The 18,938-nt window shown below is 34.3% G+C and overlaps 4 protein-coding genes across 4 annotated transcripts; 1 reads left to right on the top strand and 3 right to left on the bottom strand.

The window, feature by feature from the left end:
- Positions 1-178: 178 nt before the first annotated feature.
- Positions 179-2,345, bottom strand: LOC130612316 (phosphatidylinositol transfer protein alpha isoform-like). The gene has a single exon (XM_057433622.1). It carries the CDS (start codon positions 2,244-2,246, stop codon positions 1,410-1,412), a length of 837 nt encoding a protein of 278 aa, XP_057289605.1. The 5' UTR covers positions 2,247-2,345; the 3' UTR covers positions 179-1,409.
- A 4,549-nt stretch (positions 2,346-6,894) lies between these two features.
- On the top strand, positions 6,895-9,014 carry LOC130613054 (beta-1,4-N-acetylgalactosaminyltransferase bre-4-like). The gene has a single exon (XM_057434371.1). The coding sequence runs from the start codon at positions 6,985-6,987 to the stop codon at positions 8,449-8,451; it is 1,467 nt and encodes a 488-aa protein (XP_057290354.1). The 5' UTR covers positions 6,895-6,984; the 3' UTR covers positions 8,452-9,014.
- A 1,469-nt stretch (positions 9,015-10,483) lies between these two features.
- LOC130612990 (uncharacterized) lies at positions 10,484-12,285 on the bottom strand. Its single transcript, XM_057434317.1, has 5 exons — positions 12,271-12,285; positions 11,884-12,007; positions 11,415-11,419; positions 11,288-11,357; positions 10,484-11,214 (listed from the first exon to the last, which is right to left on the bottom strand). The coding sequence occupies exons 1-5, from the start codon at positions 12,283-12,285 to the stop codon at positions 10,484-10,486; spliced, it is 945 nt and encodes a 314-aa protein (XP_057290300.1).
- A 286-nt stretch (positions 12,286-12,571) lies between these two features.
- LOC130612549 (uncharacterized) lies at positions 12,572-16,315 on the bottom strand. Its single transcript, XM_057433874.1, has 2 exons — positions 16,075-16,315; positions 12,572-14,629 (listed from the first exon to the last, which is right to left on the bottom strand). Exons 1-2 carry the CDS (start codon positions 16,290-16,292, stop codon positions 13,792-13,794), a joined length of 1,056 nt encoding a protein of 351 aa, XP_057289857.1. The 5' UTR covers positions 16,293-16,315; the 3' UTR covers positions 12,572-13,791.
- Positions 16,316-18,938: the final 2,623 nt, after the last annotated feature.

The raw sequence follows: 18,938 nt of genomic DNA, 5'->3' as shown, positions 1-18,938 counted from the left end.
GGGCTTCTTCTAAACGTAAAAATGATTTGGGAGTGGTATTCCCATTGCAAAAAGCTGTATTCTGTAGCTGTATGTTCATTTTATACTTTCCACAAATACTATTTATAACGAAGCAGATTTTTAGTTTAGACATATTCTAAACTATACTTTATTTCTCAGTTTGAAAAATAGCAGGGTATAGAAAAAGACATTGATTATATTTGACTAGCAAAAAACATGTCCAAAATATGCGTCATGTAATTCACAAATAAAATATTTATTTCTCCTTTGTCCTGGGAGAGATTTATCCAAAAGATTTATATAGTCACTATAAAAATTTACAAGCAGTTCAAAAAGTACTTAAAAGATAGAAAGTAGTAGAATATATGCTATTGAACAAATACCTTCTCCTTTATACTCAGTTGATTTTTCAATACATCCTTTAATTCTAACAAGCGAGAGACATAATATTTTGAATTAACAAAAAAAGACAGGAACTTTGTTCGAAATAGGAAAAATTTCAAGAATTGAGAATGTGTTTGGATTTGCGGACAAACCTTCCAAGAGCGTAAACACATTGATGAAGCAGTTGCTTTAAGTAATATTGCAAGTTATATTGCAAAGACATTTTCAACATGAATCAGCAGTGTAAATATCTGATGTTTGTGTTTACTTTGTAATTTTCTATGATATAGTATTTAAAAAACGTTTGTGTTAGTGAAAAAATACCTGGCTGATTCAAGAAGCTTACCTATTAATAAAATCCAAAAAAATATGCTTATCTCCTAGTGACTTTACATGATATAGAGCTTGCAATTTTTATCAATGAACTGTGCTGTGTATAAAGTTTTGTCACAATACTATAGAAATTAGGAATGAGAATAGTGTGAAAAATTGGAATAAAGTAGGTATAAAATACAAAGCAGAGAAGTCACAGTCTATATAACATTTACTGGAAACATCTGAAAGGCCATCTATGTATAAAAATTTATTCATTGTTTTATAGCTTCAAACTGAAATGCGGGATGTGGTGGACATGTGGATAATAGAATTTCTTACTTTACTTCTCCTATTTCCCTTTTATCAAATAAGTCTTTCAAGTGGTTTTTGACCTAATTCCCTTGCTTATTGATGACTAAATTTGGCCTTGAGCCACAAAAGGGAAAATCAATATTATTTTTACTGAGAGAGTATTTTATCGAAGTAAAATGTGATGATACACCAGTGAGGTTTCACAATGAATAAACTTTTAGATATAGATGACCTAAAATGTTGTCTATTAGCTTGAATAACTAAAGTGAAGCACTCTTTAAATAGTTCCCCAAATTTCACAATTTTTTAAATCAATTTTAATGTAATTTACACCTATTATTAAAATCCATGGTGTATGCTTATTATCAAGCTTTTGTAACGAAATGCCATTATGTACATTATTCTGACATGCCTTTTACTGTACCGGTTTGCCTCATTTCATCTAATTCTTTCTTTGTCTGTGCTTCTAACTCTCGGATATCTTCAATTGTCATTCCGAACCATTTATCTATCCAACAAAAAACTTGACGATGAAAGTTAAACAAGAGTCGTCTTACAGATTTAACAATTAAATTTTCCACCTTTGTTTGGAGGCCCCACCACTTAAACTCAATGCGATATAATTTATAGCAGCACATAACAGGATCTTGGGATTTCTCCCATTCTTTTCCACTTAAAGGACCACGACCAGTTTTCTCGGATTTAAATTTAGCAGGATCTTCATCTATTTTATAATCACGAGGATCACACGGATCATTAGCTATATCAATTTTGTCTACCTGACGTTTTGCCAATTCTTTTTGAGAAAGATGGTGAACATTTTCTATATCGCCAGTACCGGATTCATGACGGGTCTCAATAATTATATGAAAACTCTCCTTCATATATGGATTAGAATACCTTGTCATGCAATATGGATAACAATTCCATGCTTCTTCTACCATTTCTAAAGACCCCTTTGGAGCAAGAAGTCTGACGAATTTTGGAACTTTGCTTGATAAATGAATAATTTTGTAGGTATACTGACCTTGCCATACCTTTCCACTTCCTTCACCCTGTATAAGTCCTTCGAATGGCTCATTTTTGACAACTTCGATACCTTCCCCTCCTCCTGTTTCGTTCTTACTGGCCTCGGCAACACCATAAAGCTGTCCTATATGATATTCATCCACTGATAAAGGAAGAACAACACGATATTCACGAATGACGCTGCTTAATTTTGGTTCATCAGCCATGACAAAAATTTAGCCACTTAGCTATATTTTCCTTCCCTGATATACTACAGGCCAGCCGAGAACTATGATGGCGAAAGACCTTTAGTGTTACTTGTATGGTTAGTTGAATAAGGCTAAAACTTTGACTTCATGTACACTTTTTATGTAGGTAAAATTGACCATGGTCATCCTAAGTTTAGCTACACCGCTCCCAGAGGGTCGAAAATATGTATTTTTTCTGTTCACCCGCCGTGCCAGATGACGACAGCCGTTGCACTTAGCACACAAAAATATCTTCGTTTCCATGCTCTTGACCCTGACTTCCACTCTGCTAATAAGCCGTGTTATTACTGTGGGGTCATCACAAAAGCAAAATGTCTTAGGAACATGATCTCAAAAATATGTAGATTGCAAGAAAAAACTCTGCCCATTTTTAATAACAGTGGATTTCCTTAAATTAGGCGCCTTTGAAAGTAAAATACCCTTATGTTCTGGCTTCAAGATGTACAAGCGATTACGAAGCCACTCATCTGGGTTTGATTCGATTTCGGGCTTCTGGATTGTGTTTACAGTCAACTTCTTTCTCCGAAAAATTCGATCAATTAAAAACTAACTGTATCTTTGTTTTTCAAGAATCAACCAAGCTAATTTCCAATTTTTGTTTGCAATTGCTTTACGGACACCATCGATTGCCCAACTTCCATCACTAAAATGTCGAGAAAGTTTGTTAACACTTACTTTCAGTTTGTTTTTATAAACCGGCAACCTTTCCAAAACATTATTGTAGAAGTTCAGGTACACCGATGCCAAGACGCTACTCTTTTTTGGTTGGATGATTGCTCGGAAAGTATTTTCAATGGATTTATAAGCAGCGACATCATTCTTTTTGGATAGTTCTAAAATCATGAGGACTATCTCAATAGGGAAAAGCTCAAAATATATTTTCTGAGCTTTTTGCAGAAATTGTACGCTTTTTTGGGTCATGATACAAGGTCTTCGGCGGTTGTTGCGGGTTGGGATGCGGGATGATGGGCGGTCTCTGTTGGTTTGCATGCGGGTTGTTTGCCGGCCCTTGTTGGTTGTGATGCGAGACGTTCGGCGAATGTTGTTGGTTGAGATGCAGGATGCTCAGCAGGATGTTCAGCGGTTGATGTTGGTTATGATGCAGGTCCTTCGGTGGTCGTTGCGGACATCTATCTGCAAACTCTTGACTTTCGTTGCATTGAAATGGTTTAGTCAGGGAAGTATTGCATTTTTTTTCAAGATTACTCCTTTTGAATTGGTAAGGTCACACAAGCCACGTTTTGAGATTGATTTTAACGTACATGGACCAAGCCATTTGCAATTAAATTTCTCACCATTTCTGTAATGTCGCATTAAGTTTTGAAGAAGTACCTTTGAACCAATGGAAACGGTCGATTCTGGTTTGCTGTGACGTTTGTTGTAGTCTTTCTGTTGCTTCTGTTGGGCCTTCTTGATGTTTTCACTTGCTACATCGTGCGTACTTAGAGCTCGAGGCTAATACTTCTCTAAACGTTTCAAAGTCATAAGGATCATCACCGTCACCACTTTCAATAGGTTCCATGATTAGATCATACTTTACATCAATCGGTAAAGTAGGATGAAAGTTATACAGCAAACAAAAGGGTGAAAACCTGGTAGAAACGTGTTATAGAAATCGTTGTTATGGAGTGTAAGAAACAGAGAGTTGCGTTTTTCACTATTTCTTATGTATATAGTCACTATATGTCCAATTTTTAGATGCTATGTGCATTTTAAATCATTTTTAGTCACTATAATTGGCGTCATTAACATATCGAATATATAACATAAATGAGCTCTAAAAATTTTCCAAAATAAAAATTGAGTCGAGTCGAGTCGAGTCGAGTCGAGTCGAGTCGGAGTAAGCGAGAAGGGAGGAAAGAGAGTAAAAAATTTTCAAAACACAATATTTGAATTGTAACATTTTTTGTTTCATGAAGAAATCTGAAATCAAAGACTGTTTTTTGTTCAAAATATATTCATTTTCCACATTTAAATTTAAGTCCTTAACCGATGTCATTATTGTGCCTTATATTTCTGTACGGCGTTTCGCACCTGCAACGGAAGCCATAATTGCCTGTTTTTGAGCGCTGTAATGCTTCATTAAAATTTCTTACGAACAACAATTGTTCGAATTAAGGAGGGGTTCGAGTTATGGAATTTCAAGTAATAGAGAGTGATTTAGGAGGGGTTTTTAGGAAATTTTCATCTTGCCAGCAAAATTGTTCGAGTTAAGGAGAGTTTCGAGTAATAAAGTCGATCTTTCCAAGATTTGTTATTAGCTTTCTTGGAAGAACTAAAAGTGCCCGTGTTTTTCTTCCCAGTGATAAAGAACATCATCATATCAGTGCCATCAGCAACAGACGCTACTCCATTAGTACTTGATTATGCCGCTTTCAAAGATATGGTGACGACGAAGAAATGGAGGAAACTTTGTTACAACCAACTACATCTACATCAGCTAAATAGTCCTCGATTTCATTCTTGTTCTTCTGTTTTATAGCTACCAAACGGGTGAAAAGCATTTTTGGGTAAACAATTACATAGTCTTTATCCACCTTGATTTTATCTTATAAGGCGATATAGTCTTGTTTTGATATTTTTGTTTGGTAGTACATTCAACGATCGTAAGTTTGTCTGGCTGTGTTTGATTTGCTTCCCCAATTTCTTCAGCTTTGTCACAGTCGATGTCATCATTTTTATCAGACACGTCTTCAGAGAAATTAAAGGTTGCTGTCTTCGTATTCCAATGGGTACTTTTGTTGGAGCCAATCTAGCCAGATCTTACAGACAGTGTGATCTTCAGAGCGTCTTGCCATCCCCATTTCTGACATGCTGCTCGCTTGATTTAACAGTCATACCAAAAAGCATTGACCCTGGTTCAATAAAATTAGTTCAAGAACACGCAAACAAATATGGCGCATCTTAACGATGATATGAACGAAATTCCAATCTATAGTAAACATAATTTGATTAGAAGGTTAAAAATTTGAAAAATTTTAATATGATTGTGAATAGTAATATATCTTGTTTAAAGTTTTACCTAACTACAAATCTAAGTTCAATCAGGATATCAGGAAATGGTATGCAGGGGGATTTATTTTTTGGTAAAATCTACAATCAAATAGAGGAATTGTGCAAAATTTTAGGCTCTATACCATTTTTTTCCCACGTTAAATATTTTAAAACTTCATATCACCTTAACTGTTTGTAGAAACCACGCGAGATTCTATACATTATTTTAATAAGCCTTTCTAGTTCTGTACTATAGAGGCAACGGGTAAACAAATTTTTAAAAAAAATTGTCTATTGACGGATCCTTGCTGACACCAACAAAATTCAATTGCCTGTTCTTTCCCTTTTTCTTTTCTTATTTTCTTCAGCTTAAATGAATTTTTTCAAGGGGCTTGTCGACTAGTAAAAAAGTGTTGCTTGAAAGCAAAAAGAAAAAAAGAAAAAAGAAATGCGCTTTTTGAAGCGGACCAGTGCACGAAGACACGCATACGAAGAAGTCCCTCGATTCAAGGTTTCTTGAAAGTGTTGTTAATAAAACCGTTTTAAATTCAGATATTCGAAAATTCAGAGAAGTCAATATCAAATTTTTCAAACACAATTATCATATATTAGCAATTTCAGCATGATAAATAGTGTCACAATTTATCGGGAGCTGTGTCATAAAATGATTCCAATTTTCTCGAAAATTATATTGCAATGTCTTGTTGATTATAAACCACTACTTCTTTTTCAGGGTTTTTTGCCTTTTCGTTAATTGAAATGGCAAAAATCGCTGGGGACGGGGGTATAAGAACTGAGAACGCGCGTTAGAAAAAGCGTTTGGTATGCGTGTAAAAATTATTTTGCGTTAGCGATTACGGATACGCTTTCTAGCGGGTACCAGGCTTAAGAGGGAGATTCGACAAAAGAGACTTTCATCAAGATATACAAGAAAAGATGAAATAATGCTTTTTTGGCGGTCTCTGATATATCATCTAAAATAATATCTGTGTTTTTTACAATTTTCCACCAAATTTTTTGGACTGATCAGTTTTATAGCCATGAAGTGGTTTCCTATTACGTAAACCATTAAAAGCAACGAAAAGGAATGCACACAATTAACGAGTATAATAACGGAATTAAAGCTTATGTTTTGTGATATTCTATTCTCGTTTTTACTTATTTAATTTCATTGCTTTGTCTCCTTTCAGAGCTTCTTTATGACTTTTGAACGTTTTTATCAAGCATATGCAGCAGTTTTGAAACCCAAATCAGGATTTTTCATTACTTTATATGCCATAACCACCAAAGCGTGCTGAATAAAAAACACTTCAAAATTGGCCAAGCAAAAAAGATCTACTTCAACGACATTCTGCTGGCCGTGCATGTTTAACAATATTTATCTTCACAAAAGCTGAACATTTGTGAACGAATTCTACTATACGTATAAAATGTTTTTTGCAAATGGCTGTGCCGCTAGACATTGTTCTTATTTTCGCATTTCATTGTTTTGTCGTAAACGTGCTTTTAGCATAACTTTCTTAGTTTATATTTAGTCGCCTAGCGACAAGGTGTTGATATGAACTAATTATTTTTAGTTTGTTGTTTTTATTCTTTCGTTGCATGTGCCACATTGGTTTTAACATTACATTTAAAAAATAGCTCTTGTGTGGAAAGAAATGAAATTCATACATGTGAATTTTTTTTTAAAAATTTTAAAAATATGATCCGAGGAATTTTACTGAACAAGAGACGACTAGCTAAAATTGTAGTTTTATTTTTGTTGCTTCTGGTTATAATGTACGTGACGAACAGTATATTCTCTTCAAAGAAGGAGCCTGAGAAACTAAATCAAGGAAATAGTTTACGTATCCAGAGAAATAATAAAAGAAATAGAAATAATAAAAACAATCATAGTGTAAAATTAAAAAGGGGAGAAAAAGACTTAAAAAACACGTTGAATACTTTAAGAATTGTAGCCGTGGAAGGTGAACTTCCTCGGATTACAAGAAAGAGAGTGTTGATTGACAAGGATATCATTTTCAAACGAAAACGACAAACAGAAAACAAAATTACTGAAAATATAATCACAACAGCTTCTGCCAAAACCAAATTCCCCACAACAGACGTCGCCACTACTGCACGTAGATTATTTCCAACTACTGAATCTGTTACCATAAATGAATTGCCAGCAAATACTGCTGATGGTAAAGATATGGAAGATACTGAAGACATTCTTAAAAAGTATACTGCCTGTTTCAATCTGCAATATCGAAAGGATATGTTTAACATCAAAGGATATGTATTTCCTGAGCTTGAGAAGAAATTTCGTAAAATATGTTTCAAGGAGTTATTTGGGAACGAAAATGGCAATATTTGCAGATGGTCACCAAATCATTTAATTGGTCCTTTACTGGTAGATATGGAACCAATTGATTTTACCGTTTTACAGAGTGAATTAAAATTTGTCAAAATGGGAGGCTGGTGGAAGCCTTACAATTGTATACCTCGTCATAAGGTTGCAATTATAATTCCATTTCGTGATCGCGAATCTCACCTATCAATCTTGCTTAGACAGCTTCATGCCATTCTCAAGCGACAAGATTTAATGTACCGCATCATTGTTGTCGAGCAGGTTGATGAATATCCATTTAACAGAGGGAAGCTGATGAATGTTGGCTACAAAGAAGCTTTAAAGCTCTTCCCATTTACTTGTTTTGTTTTTCATGACGTTGATTTAATTCCCGAAAACGATCTGAATGATTACGGTTGCCCTTCCTCACCTCGTCACTTATCATGCGCAGTAGATAAGTTTGACTACGAATTACCTTACCCTGGTATATTTGGTGGAGTGGAGATGTTTGTTAAAGATGATTTTGTAAAAGTTAATGGATTCCCTAATGGTTACTGGGGATGGGGAGCGGAGGATGATAATCTATATAAACGTTTATCGGAGTACGGTTTGACATTGTCTCGACCATCAATGCAAGAAGGGAGGTACAAAATGATCAAACATGCTGAAACACAGGAGAAACCACCCAACAGATACGATAAATTAAGTAATGCTCAGGAAGAATTTCAAACAGATGGAATATCTTCATTGCAGTATACAGTGCTGAATGTAGAATTTGAACCTTTATACACCAAAGTGCGAGTTGATTTAAATATGGAAGGGGATATCATATACTAGTATTTTGTTAGTTTCATATTTGTATATTTTTAATAATGTAATATTTCTATAAAATATATCAATTAACAAAAATAATTTCCGTTACCTATGTTATCGCCAAAAAAACGTCCTTTCACCTGTATAACGGGCGCAAAGCGCGAGGGCTGGGCGGTGCTTCTTTACACTACACACACGAACACTGGGCATTCATTCGTTCAGTTCAGATGCCGTAATTTTTCAAAATAAAACATTGCTACCTACTAAAAACCTGGTTTAACTATGTCTTATTTGTGCTGCAAATAGTAAAAGCCATGTTTTAGTACCACCATAGTAGAAAGCACAGATGTCTCTTTTTAAAATTTCATGCGGAGCTTGATATCAATTCAGAAACACGTGCAAAAAAACCTGAAGATAATTTTTGTGATAGCATATTTTTACGAGATCATATAATGAGGAACGAATGGCTCAGAGCAGACTCGCAGCGCTAAAAGTCCCCGCTCCCTAGGATAAACAAATTAAAATATACAGGCCTCCCACAGTCAGTTGAGCAAAATAATACAGGAATACAGGACAGAAAATGGTTTAAAAATGGACAATACAGGACAAAAATTTACAAAAATACAGAATTTAGTGTGAAAATAAAGGACATTTTTAACAATTCCGAGAAATAAATGCAAAAATTTCCTAAAATTTAAGTAACGTAAGTGACAAACCCACCTACAAGTTTTCTACTAGGTTAGTAATAAAATGTCAACAAAAGATTGAAAGACTTTGAAAACTTCTTTATGTTGATGACAAAACAATTACATCATAAATACGCATTGAACACATTGGTATCCAAAAAAAAAAACAACAACCACATAATAAACAGTATCAAGTCTAAAATATATCATATAATCTATATTATAATACCCGTATACGTCTGTCCGTCCGTCCGTCCGTCTGTCTGTCACGCAAAATGGTAGCTTAGCTGCGCAGGTAGCGAGACGCACGCAATGCGGTATAAAAAGGGCGGGCGAACCCGTGGATTTTTCCACGGGCTAACGACTAGTTAAAAAAAAATTCATCTACTTCATTTGTAATTTGTATAATATTTATCAATCAGTTTAACAAGGTTAGAACAAGAAACAAGGAAATGTTATATTAAGTGCAGATTTTCAGAAATACAGGACATACAGGACAATTAATCAAAATACAGGACAATACAGGACACTTTTGCCAAATACAGGACGTGTGGGAGGCCTGAATATAGAACTAGGGAACCCTGGTTAAGTAAGATGGAGTTGATATTCCTTTTTGCTGTTAAAAATGTTAAAATACTGCCTTTGTTTTTCCGCTACTTCGATGTAGAAAATCATGCTAAAACCTTTAAATTTTGCATAAATGTTCCATTTAAATTGGGCATAGTGTATCGACAACAAAAATCCTGTAATAGTCAATAGTCAATTTGGTCAAAACGTAAGCAACTGCGATACAACTGGTCAGGCTAAAAACTTATATAAAGTTAACTACGCAATCAAGGCTTTAAGCTTATCAGGGTTAACCATGCCAAAAAATTCCAAGCGTTCACATGTTTGCCAAGGCTTCTGCTTCAATCGAAATCAGAATTATAATCACATTTGACGTACGAAACTTAACTTTTAGCAAAATATAACAAGATATTTCCCAAGAGTTACTGTTGTTTTGTTACTCCCTGTTTTTACACTTTTTTTCTCTTTTTTTAGTTACCACTTCTGACTGAGTTGTTGTTCACCAGTTGTTTTGTTTCTTTGAATAAACTTTTAGCCTTATTTTGCTTATAAAAAAGCGTGTACACGCAGGCTTCTTCCTTTAACGTACCATGTCAATAATTGTATACAAATAGTTTAGAGATATCCTTTCGTTATACCTCACTTATCCAACCCCCGTTTCAAGACCTATTTTCTTTTTGACAACCTAAGTCGCGAGAACGAGATTACTACCTATCTACTTGAACATAAGACTAGCAGACACCAGTAAAAGAATTTTCTATTAGCTAAATCAGTAAATATAATCAAAAAGCTTGTTCACGTGACTAAATTTTATTTGGCTCTCTCTCCTCATTGTTCTCCTCCTTATTTCTCAACAGTTTTTTTTCTGCTTGTTCACTATAAGGCAAGATGAGCTCTTCTTTATCAAGTACCATATTTCTGTCCTGATAATTTGACCACACCACAGATAACAAAGCAAAGATAATCATCAGTCCTCCAACAACTTCAAGAGCTGACACAGTCTCCCCCAACACAATGTATGATATAATGACGCAGAAAAAAACTTGCAGTGGCACAGCTGCGGACACCAAAGGCGCACTAACTTGCATGTTGCACCACGTCACGAACATGTAACATAACGCGGAGGTGACAAAGACTGCGTAAATCAACGTATAGAGAACACCTGCAGACTCCATGTGGAATTTATCAGGCCGGTTAGCGTAATACAATGACGTAATTGCTGAAAATACGGCACCGAAAAAGTACGCCCAAGCAGTAACTGATATGGGTAAATCCCGCCATCTCGAGGTTGGAACAGAAAATATGTATTTCTTTTGCAAAACGATGTAAAATGCCGAGCACATAGTAGATGATAATAAAGCTAAATAACCAAAGAGCGACAATGCATCCGAAGTATTGTTTTGCAGGCCATTTTTCTTGGAACTTTTCCCAAAATTCATTATGATAGCACCACCTGTTGCGATAAGAATGCCAAATATCTTAGCGGCGCCTGCCTTTGTTGTTATTCGGGGAAATGCCTCGATTTTACACACGACTGCAAAAATAACAGTTAAGACGGCAGCAAGTGGTTAAAACATCGAGGCAATGTCAGGCGACGTGTAGCTTACACCAAGTATGTACAACAGTTGTCCTAAGAAAATGCCGCTTATACCCAATCCAATGAATAGTGGAAGTTCTCTAAAACAGAAAAAGAGTGAGATAATAGGGGTGCGATCAACTTTGAAAGTATCAAACAACATCTAAACACCATTAAATTTTGCAGGTCTTTCATAAAAGGAAAAATTGCATGCCAGTAAAACCAGACACATTTTTTTTTTAAAAAAAAGAGAAAAGATTAAAAAAAAATCCAAAATTTCGAAATGGCAAATAAGATATGTTTTTATCTACTTTGTTGCGACGGGAAAAGTTCTGTGAATAGCGGCGATTTTTCCACGGGCCTAAGGCTAGTGAGTAATGATTGCTGGCTCATCGATAAAATAAAAAGAAGTTCACATCTTTATGGTCACACGCGAATATCAAGCACGGGAATAAACAATTAAACAATTAAACTTTTAGACAAATATGAAACCTTATTTACGGTTAATTTGGGGTAGTTAAGGCTTGTTGCCTAACAGCATAAATTTTTTATAAGAAAAAAGTTTACTATCATTACGGCATTCCAACCCGACCCAGAAGAAATATTCTGTTCATAGCGCGATTTTACCATTTTCAGCCCGGCCTGAATTAGCCTGGGCTGAGATTTTAACCCGCCTATAAGCTGTAAAGATCTGTTCGGGTAAAAACTCAGCCCGGAATGAAACTTGAGCTGTAAAGCCATTTGATATAATCTTTTTTTAAGTACTGAACAGGAAAATTTAGCTTTCGCAAATTTTTCGTATTTTTTGTATAATTATGCATCTTTTAGAAAAGGCACCACATTGACACTAATCGTGTGGGGAGAGGTGGCTCTCTTCCCCCCACCCCCACCCTCCCTCCCTCCCTTCCTGTCAATTTTTTAATAATTTCTATGACTCATTTGCCATAAAGTAATTGTACACAGCTAATTGGTTTGATTTAAACGTTCTCTCAAAGTATGTTGAAAAAAATATACCTTAAGGGAAGACATTTTTGCGAAACTTATTTTTTGTATGTGTATTATAACAAAAATTTACAAAAGATACAGAGCAAACTTTACCATAAGGTTTTTCATGTAAAATTAAGAATTATTTTTGCGATCTCTTTTTCTGCGACATATACAGCAAGAAACAAAACAGGAAAACAGCAAACATCTCTCAACATACAAAACACTATTGCGTTCACGTTACTTTCTTTAGCAAACTTAGTAAACACAACTCCATAAGCACCAAAAACCATCTGAGCAACTAACAGAGCTAATAATACCAACCAAAATATTGAACGGGACTGTGAGGCAGCCATTATATATTTTTCTTTTTATTCATACAACAATAACAATATTAATAACATATAAAAAGTTATTCATTTAAAAGTTTAAATTACCAGTTGAAACACAAATCGGCCTGTTATCAAATATTTGAAATTTAAGATTACGTGGTTTCACGCACACAGGCGGGTGCCCATTGCTCTATTCCTTCTAGTCTCTAAAGGCAATATGATCGTTTACAGCCTTACTAAATTTCCTCCACCAAATTTTCACCCCTTAAGTTATATTATTCGTACTAATTTTTTTTTTGTTTTTTTGAGGGGGAAAAGGGTTTTTGTGAAATATAGAATATCTTGTTTTTAGTTGTTTTCGTTCGGAATCATAAAAAGGGTGTGTGAAAGAAACTTTGATGAAATTCTGTTTCTTGAAATAAAAAGAGTAAATTTTCGCCAAAATCGTTTTGAGCGTAATTTTAGTCTAAATTTTTCGCATCAATTAACTTTTTTGTACAAACGCGTAAAATTTGTACGAATAAAGGTAGTTCAGGAAAATTTTGAACATTTGAGCCACTTTTTTAGGCAAATATTCCCCGTCATCGTTTTTATATCTAACGGAGATCTAAAATCAAGGTTTCTGCGCGACCCTAAAGCAAACACACATATTTCGAGACGGAATATCTGTTTTTTAAAGTACAGTTTAAAATATATGTTGGACCGTTCCAATCGCTCATTGGAAGTAAAATATTTAGGTTTAACATTAATTCTTTATAATTTAATTCGAACTTTTGTATATAATTAACATAACTATAATTTTTAATTTCATACACACTATTTTTCCGACCTTAATTAAGAACGAACCTAGCAAGAATTTCTTCAAAAGAACAAAATAATTTTCAGCCTAGAATTATACATATATGCTAATAAACAACTATATAAAATATAGTTCCTCTTCCTAATATTTCAACCTCTATTTATTTAAATCCTAAAAACAATCCATATGTTCCCTATTTTTAGGAAAAACACAAACAAGAATATTTGAGGCTGCGCAAACGTTAAAAAAATAAGCACATCCAGCCTCAGCTCAGTTTAACTTTTTTTAATAAAAAATGTGCATGAAAATTTTATTAATATGAATTCGACTTCATGAATTTTATGCAATATAATCTAAAAATTATCTGAATTGTAAAAATTACATCTATGTTATATGTTATTGTTATTTTTTTATTAAAATCTAGGATGTTAGTTTATCATATCCTTCAGTACGAGGATTCAAGATTTTCTGTTCCGGTCTGTTTGAATTTAAAAGCTCTGTCTGATAATTTGACCAAACCACCGCCAACATTGCAAAAATAATCATCAAACCTCCAATGATTTCCAAAACAGATAAGGTCTCACCTAATATGAAGTACGACAATATGATACAAAAAAATACTTGTAGTGGCCACGATGCAGCCACCAGGGTGGAGCTGACAAGCATATTACACCAAGTGATCAGCATGTAACACATGGCAGACGCAATAAACACAGCATATATCAATGTATAAATAACACCGTTTGCTTGAAGATAAAATTTCTCAGGTTGCCTTATATAATATAATGACGCAAATCCCATTGATATAAATCCAAATAGATACGCCCATGCTGTGACACCTATAGGGCACGTTTTCCATCTCGATGTCGCAACAGAAAAAATGTATTTCTTTTGTAGAACGACATAGATTCCAACTGAAAAAGTATTTATAACCAGCGCAGAATAGCCAAATAGAGACGAACTACGTGACACATACTTGTTTGAAGTGTCGTTATGTTTAGCACTTTTTCCAAAATTCATAAGAACGGCACCTGCAGTTGCAACGATGATACCAATCACCTTACTGGCTCCTAATACTGTACTTAGGTTAGGAAACTTCTCAACTCTTGCAGCAACTGCTACTATAACAGTCCAACATGCAGCAAGCGGTTGGAACATTGATGCAATATCAGCTGAAGTGTTGTACACACCCAGAATATACATGAGTTGGTTTGCAAACATTCCAAAAAAGCCCATTGCAACAAAAAGTGGAAGCTCTCTATAAGAAAAGGTACATAGTGCCACTACAAACTCACAAACAAATTGTTATTACAAACTGATAGATTCAGATTATCTCCCACATCTATCCCCCAGAGGCAAGGTCCAGCGAATATTTTGGCATAATTTTTTATGTAATTATATGACTAATTTGATTTACTAAGAACAATCAAGAAAGGCAGACGATAATATTGTGTTCACCATTTAGTTGCATAAAGCATAGATGTTTTACCTTAGAACCTTACGAAAATTTACAAAAGGCCAGAATACACTTGTATATAAAATATCATTAAATATATTCTATAATACAGTTATAATTTTTTCTACAATATACTTATAATATCGTTATAATTTCATTTAATTTCATATTCAACAACGCTAGCAGATAATAGATCTATTGTCACACAAACCAAAAGACATTCGAAACCAGATCACCAACAATATTTTTAAAATCAAACTTATAATAATATTTCAATAAAATCAAATTTGATTTTATTGAAATATTAAAAGCAATGCAGCAAAATATGAGGCTATGACGCACATGCCAGATATTTACATATATTATAGCTATATATATTATAAGAAATTATAACCATATTTTAAGAAATTATATTGATAATAAAAGGTATATTTTAGTGATTTTATACAAGTGTATTCGGTCCTTAAGTCTCAGAAAAACACAAAATTTATGTCTTTGTCTATCAACAAGAATTTTGTTGACTGTTTCCTTCTCCATAAACTAATATATTTGCTAATCCTATCCTTTTCTAAATTTTTTAACAGCGTTAAGAGTTTGCTCTAAGTAAGTATTCGCAATAAGTAGCTCCCTATAATGATAATTAGTTAACATTTCATAAACAAAACAAAATAGACCAATGCATTGAATATGGCAGATGTAATTAATGAGGAGCAATACGTAACAGGAACCAAACATGCCTTTCCTAATGACAGGAGTGTTTTATTAATAGTATAATAACAGCAGGACATTAAGCCATTGCCACTCCTGGAAATAATAGACAAGGTATATCCCTCTATATTTGTTAGGCTAGCCATAAAAAATATGCACATTCATCTAACAACTGGTATTGGTATTTATATTGGTATTTACTCAGGGGCGTGTTTTGTAGATAAAAGTTATCGGAATTGATGACAAGAATTTTTAGGCCACAAACAAATTCTTAAAATTTCTCAATCCTTAGCGGATTTTTTTTTCAAACTTCAGACCCCCTCCCCCCTTAGTGGCAATATCCTGCTAACGGGGCCTGAAAATTTTTTTCGAAGGCCCCTAATGAGGTTCCAAATCAGTTTCAATTCTTGTCATTATCTCTTAATAAATTTAAGAGTGTTGTTTAGTTTACATGGTATTAAATTATTCTTTGCTCATTGCAACACATTTTGGTTTTTAGCATAAAACTGGCTAGCTAGGTAACTTAGTATCGTTCTTACCTTAGTTTTGGGTAACTGATCTTTTTTTCCGCAACGTATGCTGCAAGAAAGAGAACAGGAAAACAACAGCCATCACGATAAAGACTAAATACCAAAGGATCAAAATCGTTCCCTTTGGCAAACTTAGTGACGATAACACCGTAAGCCCCAAAACCCATTTGAACAAGGGTTAATGCAATCAAAACAAGAACGAATGTAACTCGTGACTTTGACGCCATTTTAATTCCCAGAAAAAAATATACAGCACTAAATATATTAGGCCATATTTACACGTTATACATATTTCTGGAGTTTTTTTCAACTTAGGGCCGATATTCACTAAACAGAATATCGCATTCGAATTGAACAGACAAAAGTGATGAACTTTTCGGAGGACGCCGAAACTCAGTAATTTTAACGCTAAATTATGTATAAGAATATAATTACTTAAAACTAGTCTTGAGTTATTTTAAGTTTTATTTACCTTTCTACGCATGACATGTGGTGATTGTGGAAAGAAACTAATTTCGATCTTTACACAACGAGACAAAATAATCTTACTTTGCACTTATCGATTGTGGATTTTACTGAAATTAAATGATCTTAGGAGATTTTTGATGCTTTTAGTTATGGATTAGTTTTTATTACATCCATTATGGTGTTGGACAATACCTATTTTCCTGGTGATAGATAATGTGATTTACAACCTTTTTTTGTAGTACCTTTTGATTTTTCTTCACTGGAACGAAGCCTGAAAACCTGTTCAGGTTCCGTTCAAATACATGTTTTTTATAAGTAATTGAAATTCAAAATTGAGGCTTAAGGATGCTTATGAAATTTACTTTTTTATGCTTAGGTTATTAATGGCAAAGAGATTTATTGGGATATGCTTAGGAACACATGATTAGGCTCAAAATATGCTTATTTGAAAAAAAATATTGAATTCGAATTTTAAACATCAGTAATTATAGCTTAATACTCACTTTGAACCTTTTGTGAGTAATATACTGTGGTGTGAGAAATTTTAAACTGCATTGTTTTCAAGAAAAACTGCTCACGAAACAAAAAACATAAAAACTTCACAGCATTTTTTTGGCTTCACATAATACCCAGCATATGCTTAAAACATCACCAAATTTAAGCTTACGGATGCTTATAAATGTCATGCTAACAAGCCCCGGGGACAAAGTTGTTGGTTTGACAGACGCTTCCTTTATTCGTAAGTTCCTAACAGTTCGCTGCATTAACAAGCAAAGGAACTGCTGACAAATCGTCTGTATATACCAGATTACCTTCGGGGAATAAATTCCTGCAAAAATTCCTGAAAAACTTGCTGTTCAGGAAATTCGAAAAATAGAGATTTTATTTCTTTCCTGAAATACGAGTTCCACTATTTTTTTCTTTTATTTACTTATTATTTTATTCATATGGTACTTTATGTATAAAAAATATAGGAATCTCAACCTTAATACTTTCATTTTATATTTTAATTTTAGGAAAGACGATCTTATGTCACGTAAAAAGCATTTCAACCAAAAACTGTTAAATCCATTAGAAATACTTTCTCTGTGTTATTTTTCCCCCAAATATGTCTCTTGTCGTTTATAGCAAATTCACAGCCAGATTTTCATTGCTGGCACATACATACCTGATCTCATTTCATTTTTCATTGGTTTGTCGCATCAAAGCTTCTTTGATCCTACCTAATCGGTCATAGGTATTTTTTGTTAAGCTATATCAGGCACGCTGTTAAAAGTTTTTCAAAGGTTTCAAGATTGACTTTTTCTTTGCTGGAGTTCTTACAAGATTAATTACTCAACAGTATTTTTCCTAACCATTCACGCCCATGTTTCAAAATCCTGAACCCATCCTCGTCCCCAGGGTTTGATGTCTATATGTCAAAGCCGCTAGCGCTTAGTTATTCGCCGCTGACCTCGATGTTAAAAAGGCAAAAGCCCCAGACGAGGTCTAACTCAGCCACAGTGTTAATGATTTCGCTAGATAGATGTCAATTCTTTTATTCGTTGTGTAGAAGCATTTAGCTTTATATTTTCCCTTTAGATGACAAAATACTCCGCGAAGGTGTTGCTGGCTTGTGTCCTGATTCTATCAGCTTTAAGGAGTGCGTGGCGGATAGAATCTTATGGAGTTAACTAACGTCTTTAAACACGATGGAAAATATATAGGCAATTAAAGGCCCCGTTATTAGCGATGCTGTTTTTGACTGATATTAAAGCAATATCTTCGAAATTTTTCTTTGACAGCAATATTGATAAAACTTTCATGACATAACAGAAGTCTCAAGCAAAACGGTGTGGAAACGACGTGGAAACAACACGTTGTATTTATAAAGCCACTGTGAAATGGACCCTGGGGACAGTTATCCCCAATCTCAGTCTTTGTTGTCTGACGTCAAAGCCGCTAGCGCCTACTTGGAACTTATTTTTGCGATTTTAGACCTTACTTGCAAAATAAGTTTCCCAAAATTTAAGTTTAAAAAACATTTGGAAATCTTGAAGACGATGGACAAAGCCATACCTAATTTCTTGTAGTCAACCACAATGGTGCTTTAATATTATTTTTAAAACTTCATCCCCCAATATTATACAGACCTCCTTCCCCCTATGTCAATGTTGAAATACCGTTATGGTGTGCCCTGTTTGCTTTGAAGAAAATCGAACAAAGTTTAAGAGAACTAACCCGCATTCACTCGTTGTTTATTTCTATTTTATTACTTTTATCTACGAGAAAACCAACCTTGTTTCCAGCACCTGTTGATTTTTATATCGAGACGGCGAGGTCCAGATAGAAAAGAAAGAGACAATAAGCGCTAGGAACGAGGTTCACCTTTGCCTTCGATTCGGTTTAATGTATTGTTTAAAAAC

Source organism: Hydractinia symbiolongicarpus, chromosome 10, assembly GCF_029227915.1.
Source record: "Hydractinia symbiolongicarpus strain clone_291-10 chromosome 10, HSymV2.1, whole genome shotgun sequence".
NCBI lineage: Eukaryota > Metazoa > Cnidaria > Hydrozoa > Anthoathecata > Hydractiniidae > Hydractinia > Hydractinia symbiolongicarpus.
The sequence above is the reverse complement of the archived record's forward strand: the minus strand, read 5'-3'. Positions and strand labels throughout refer to the sequence as shown.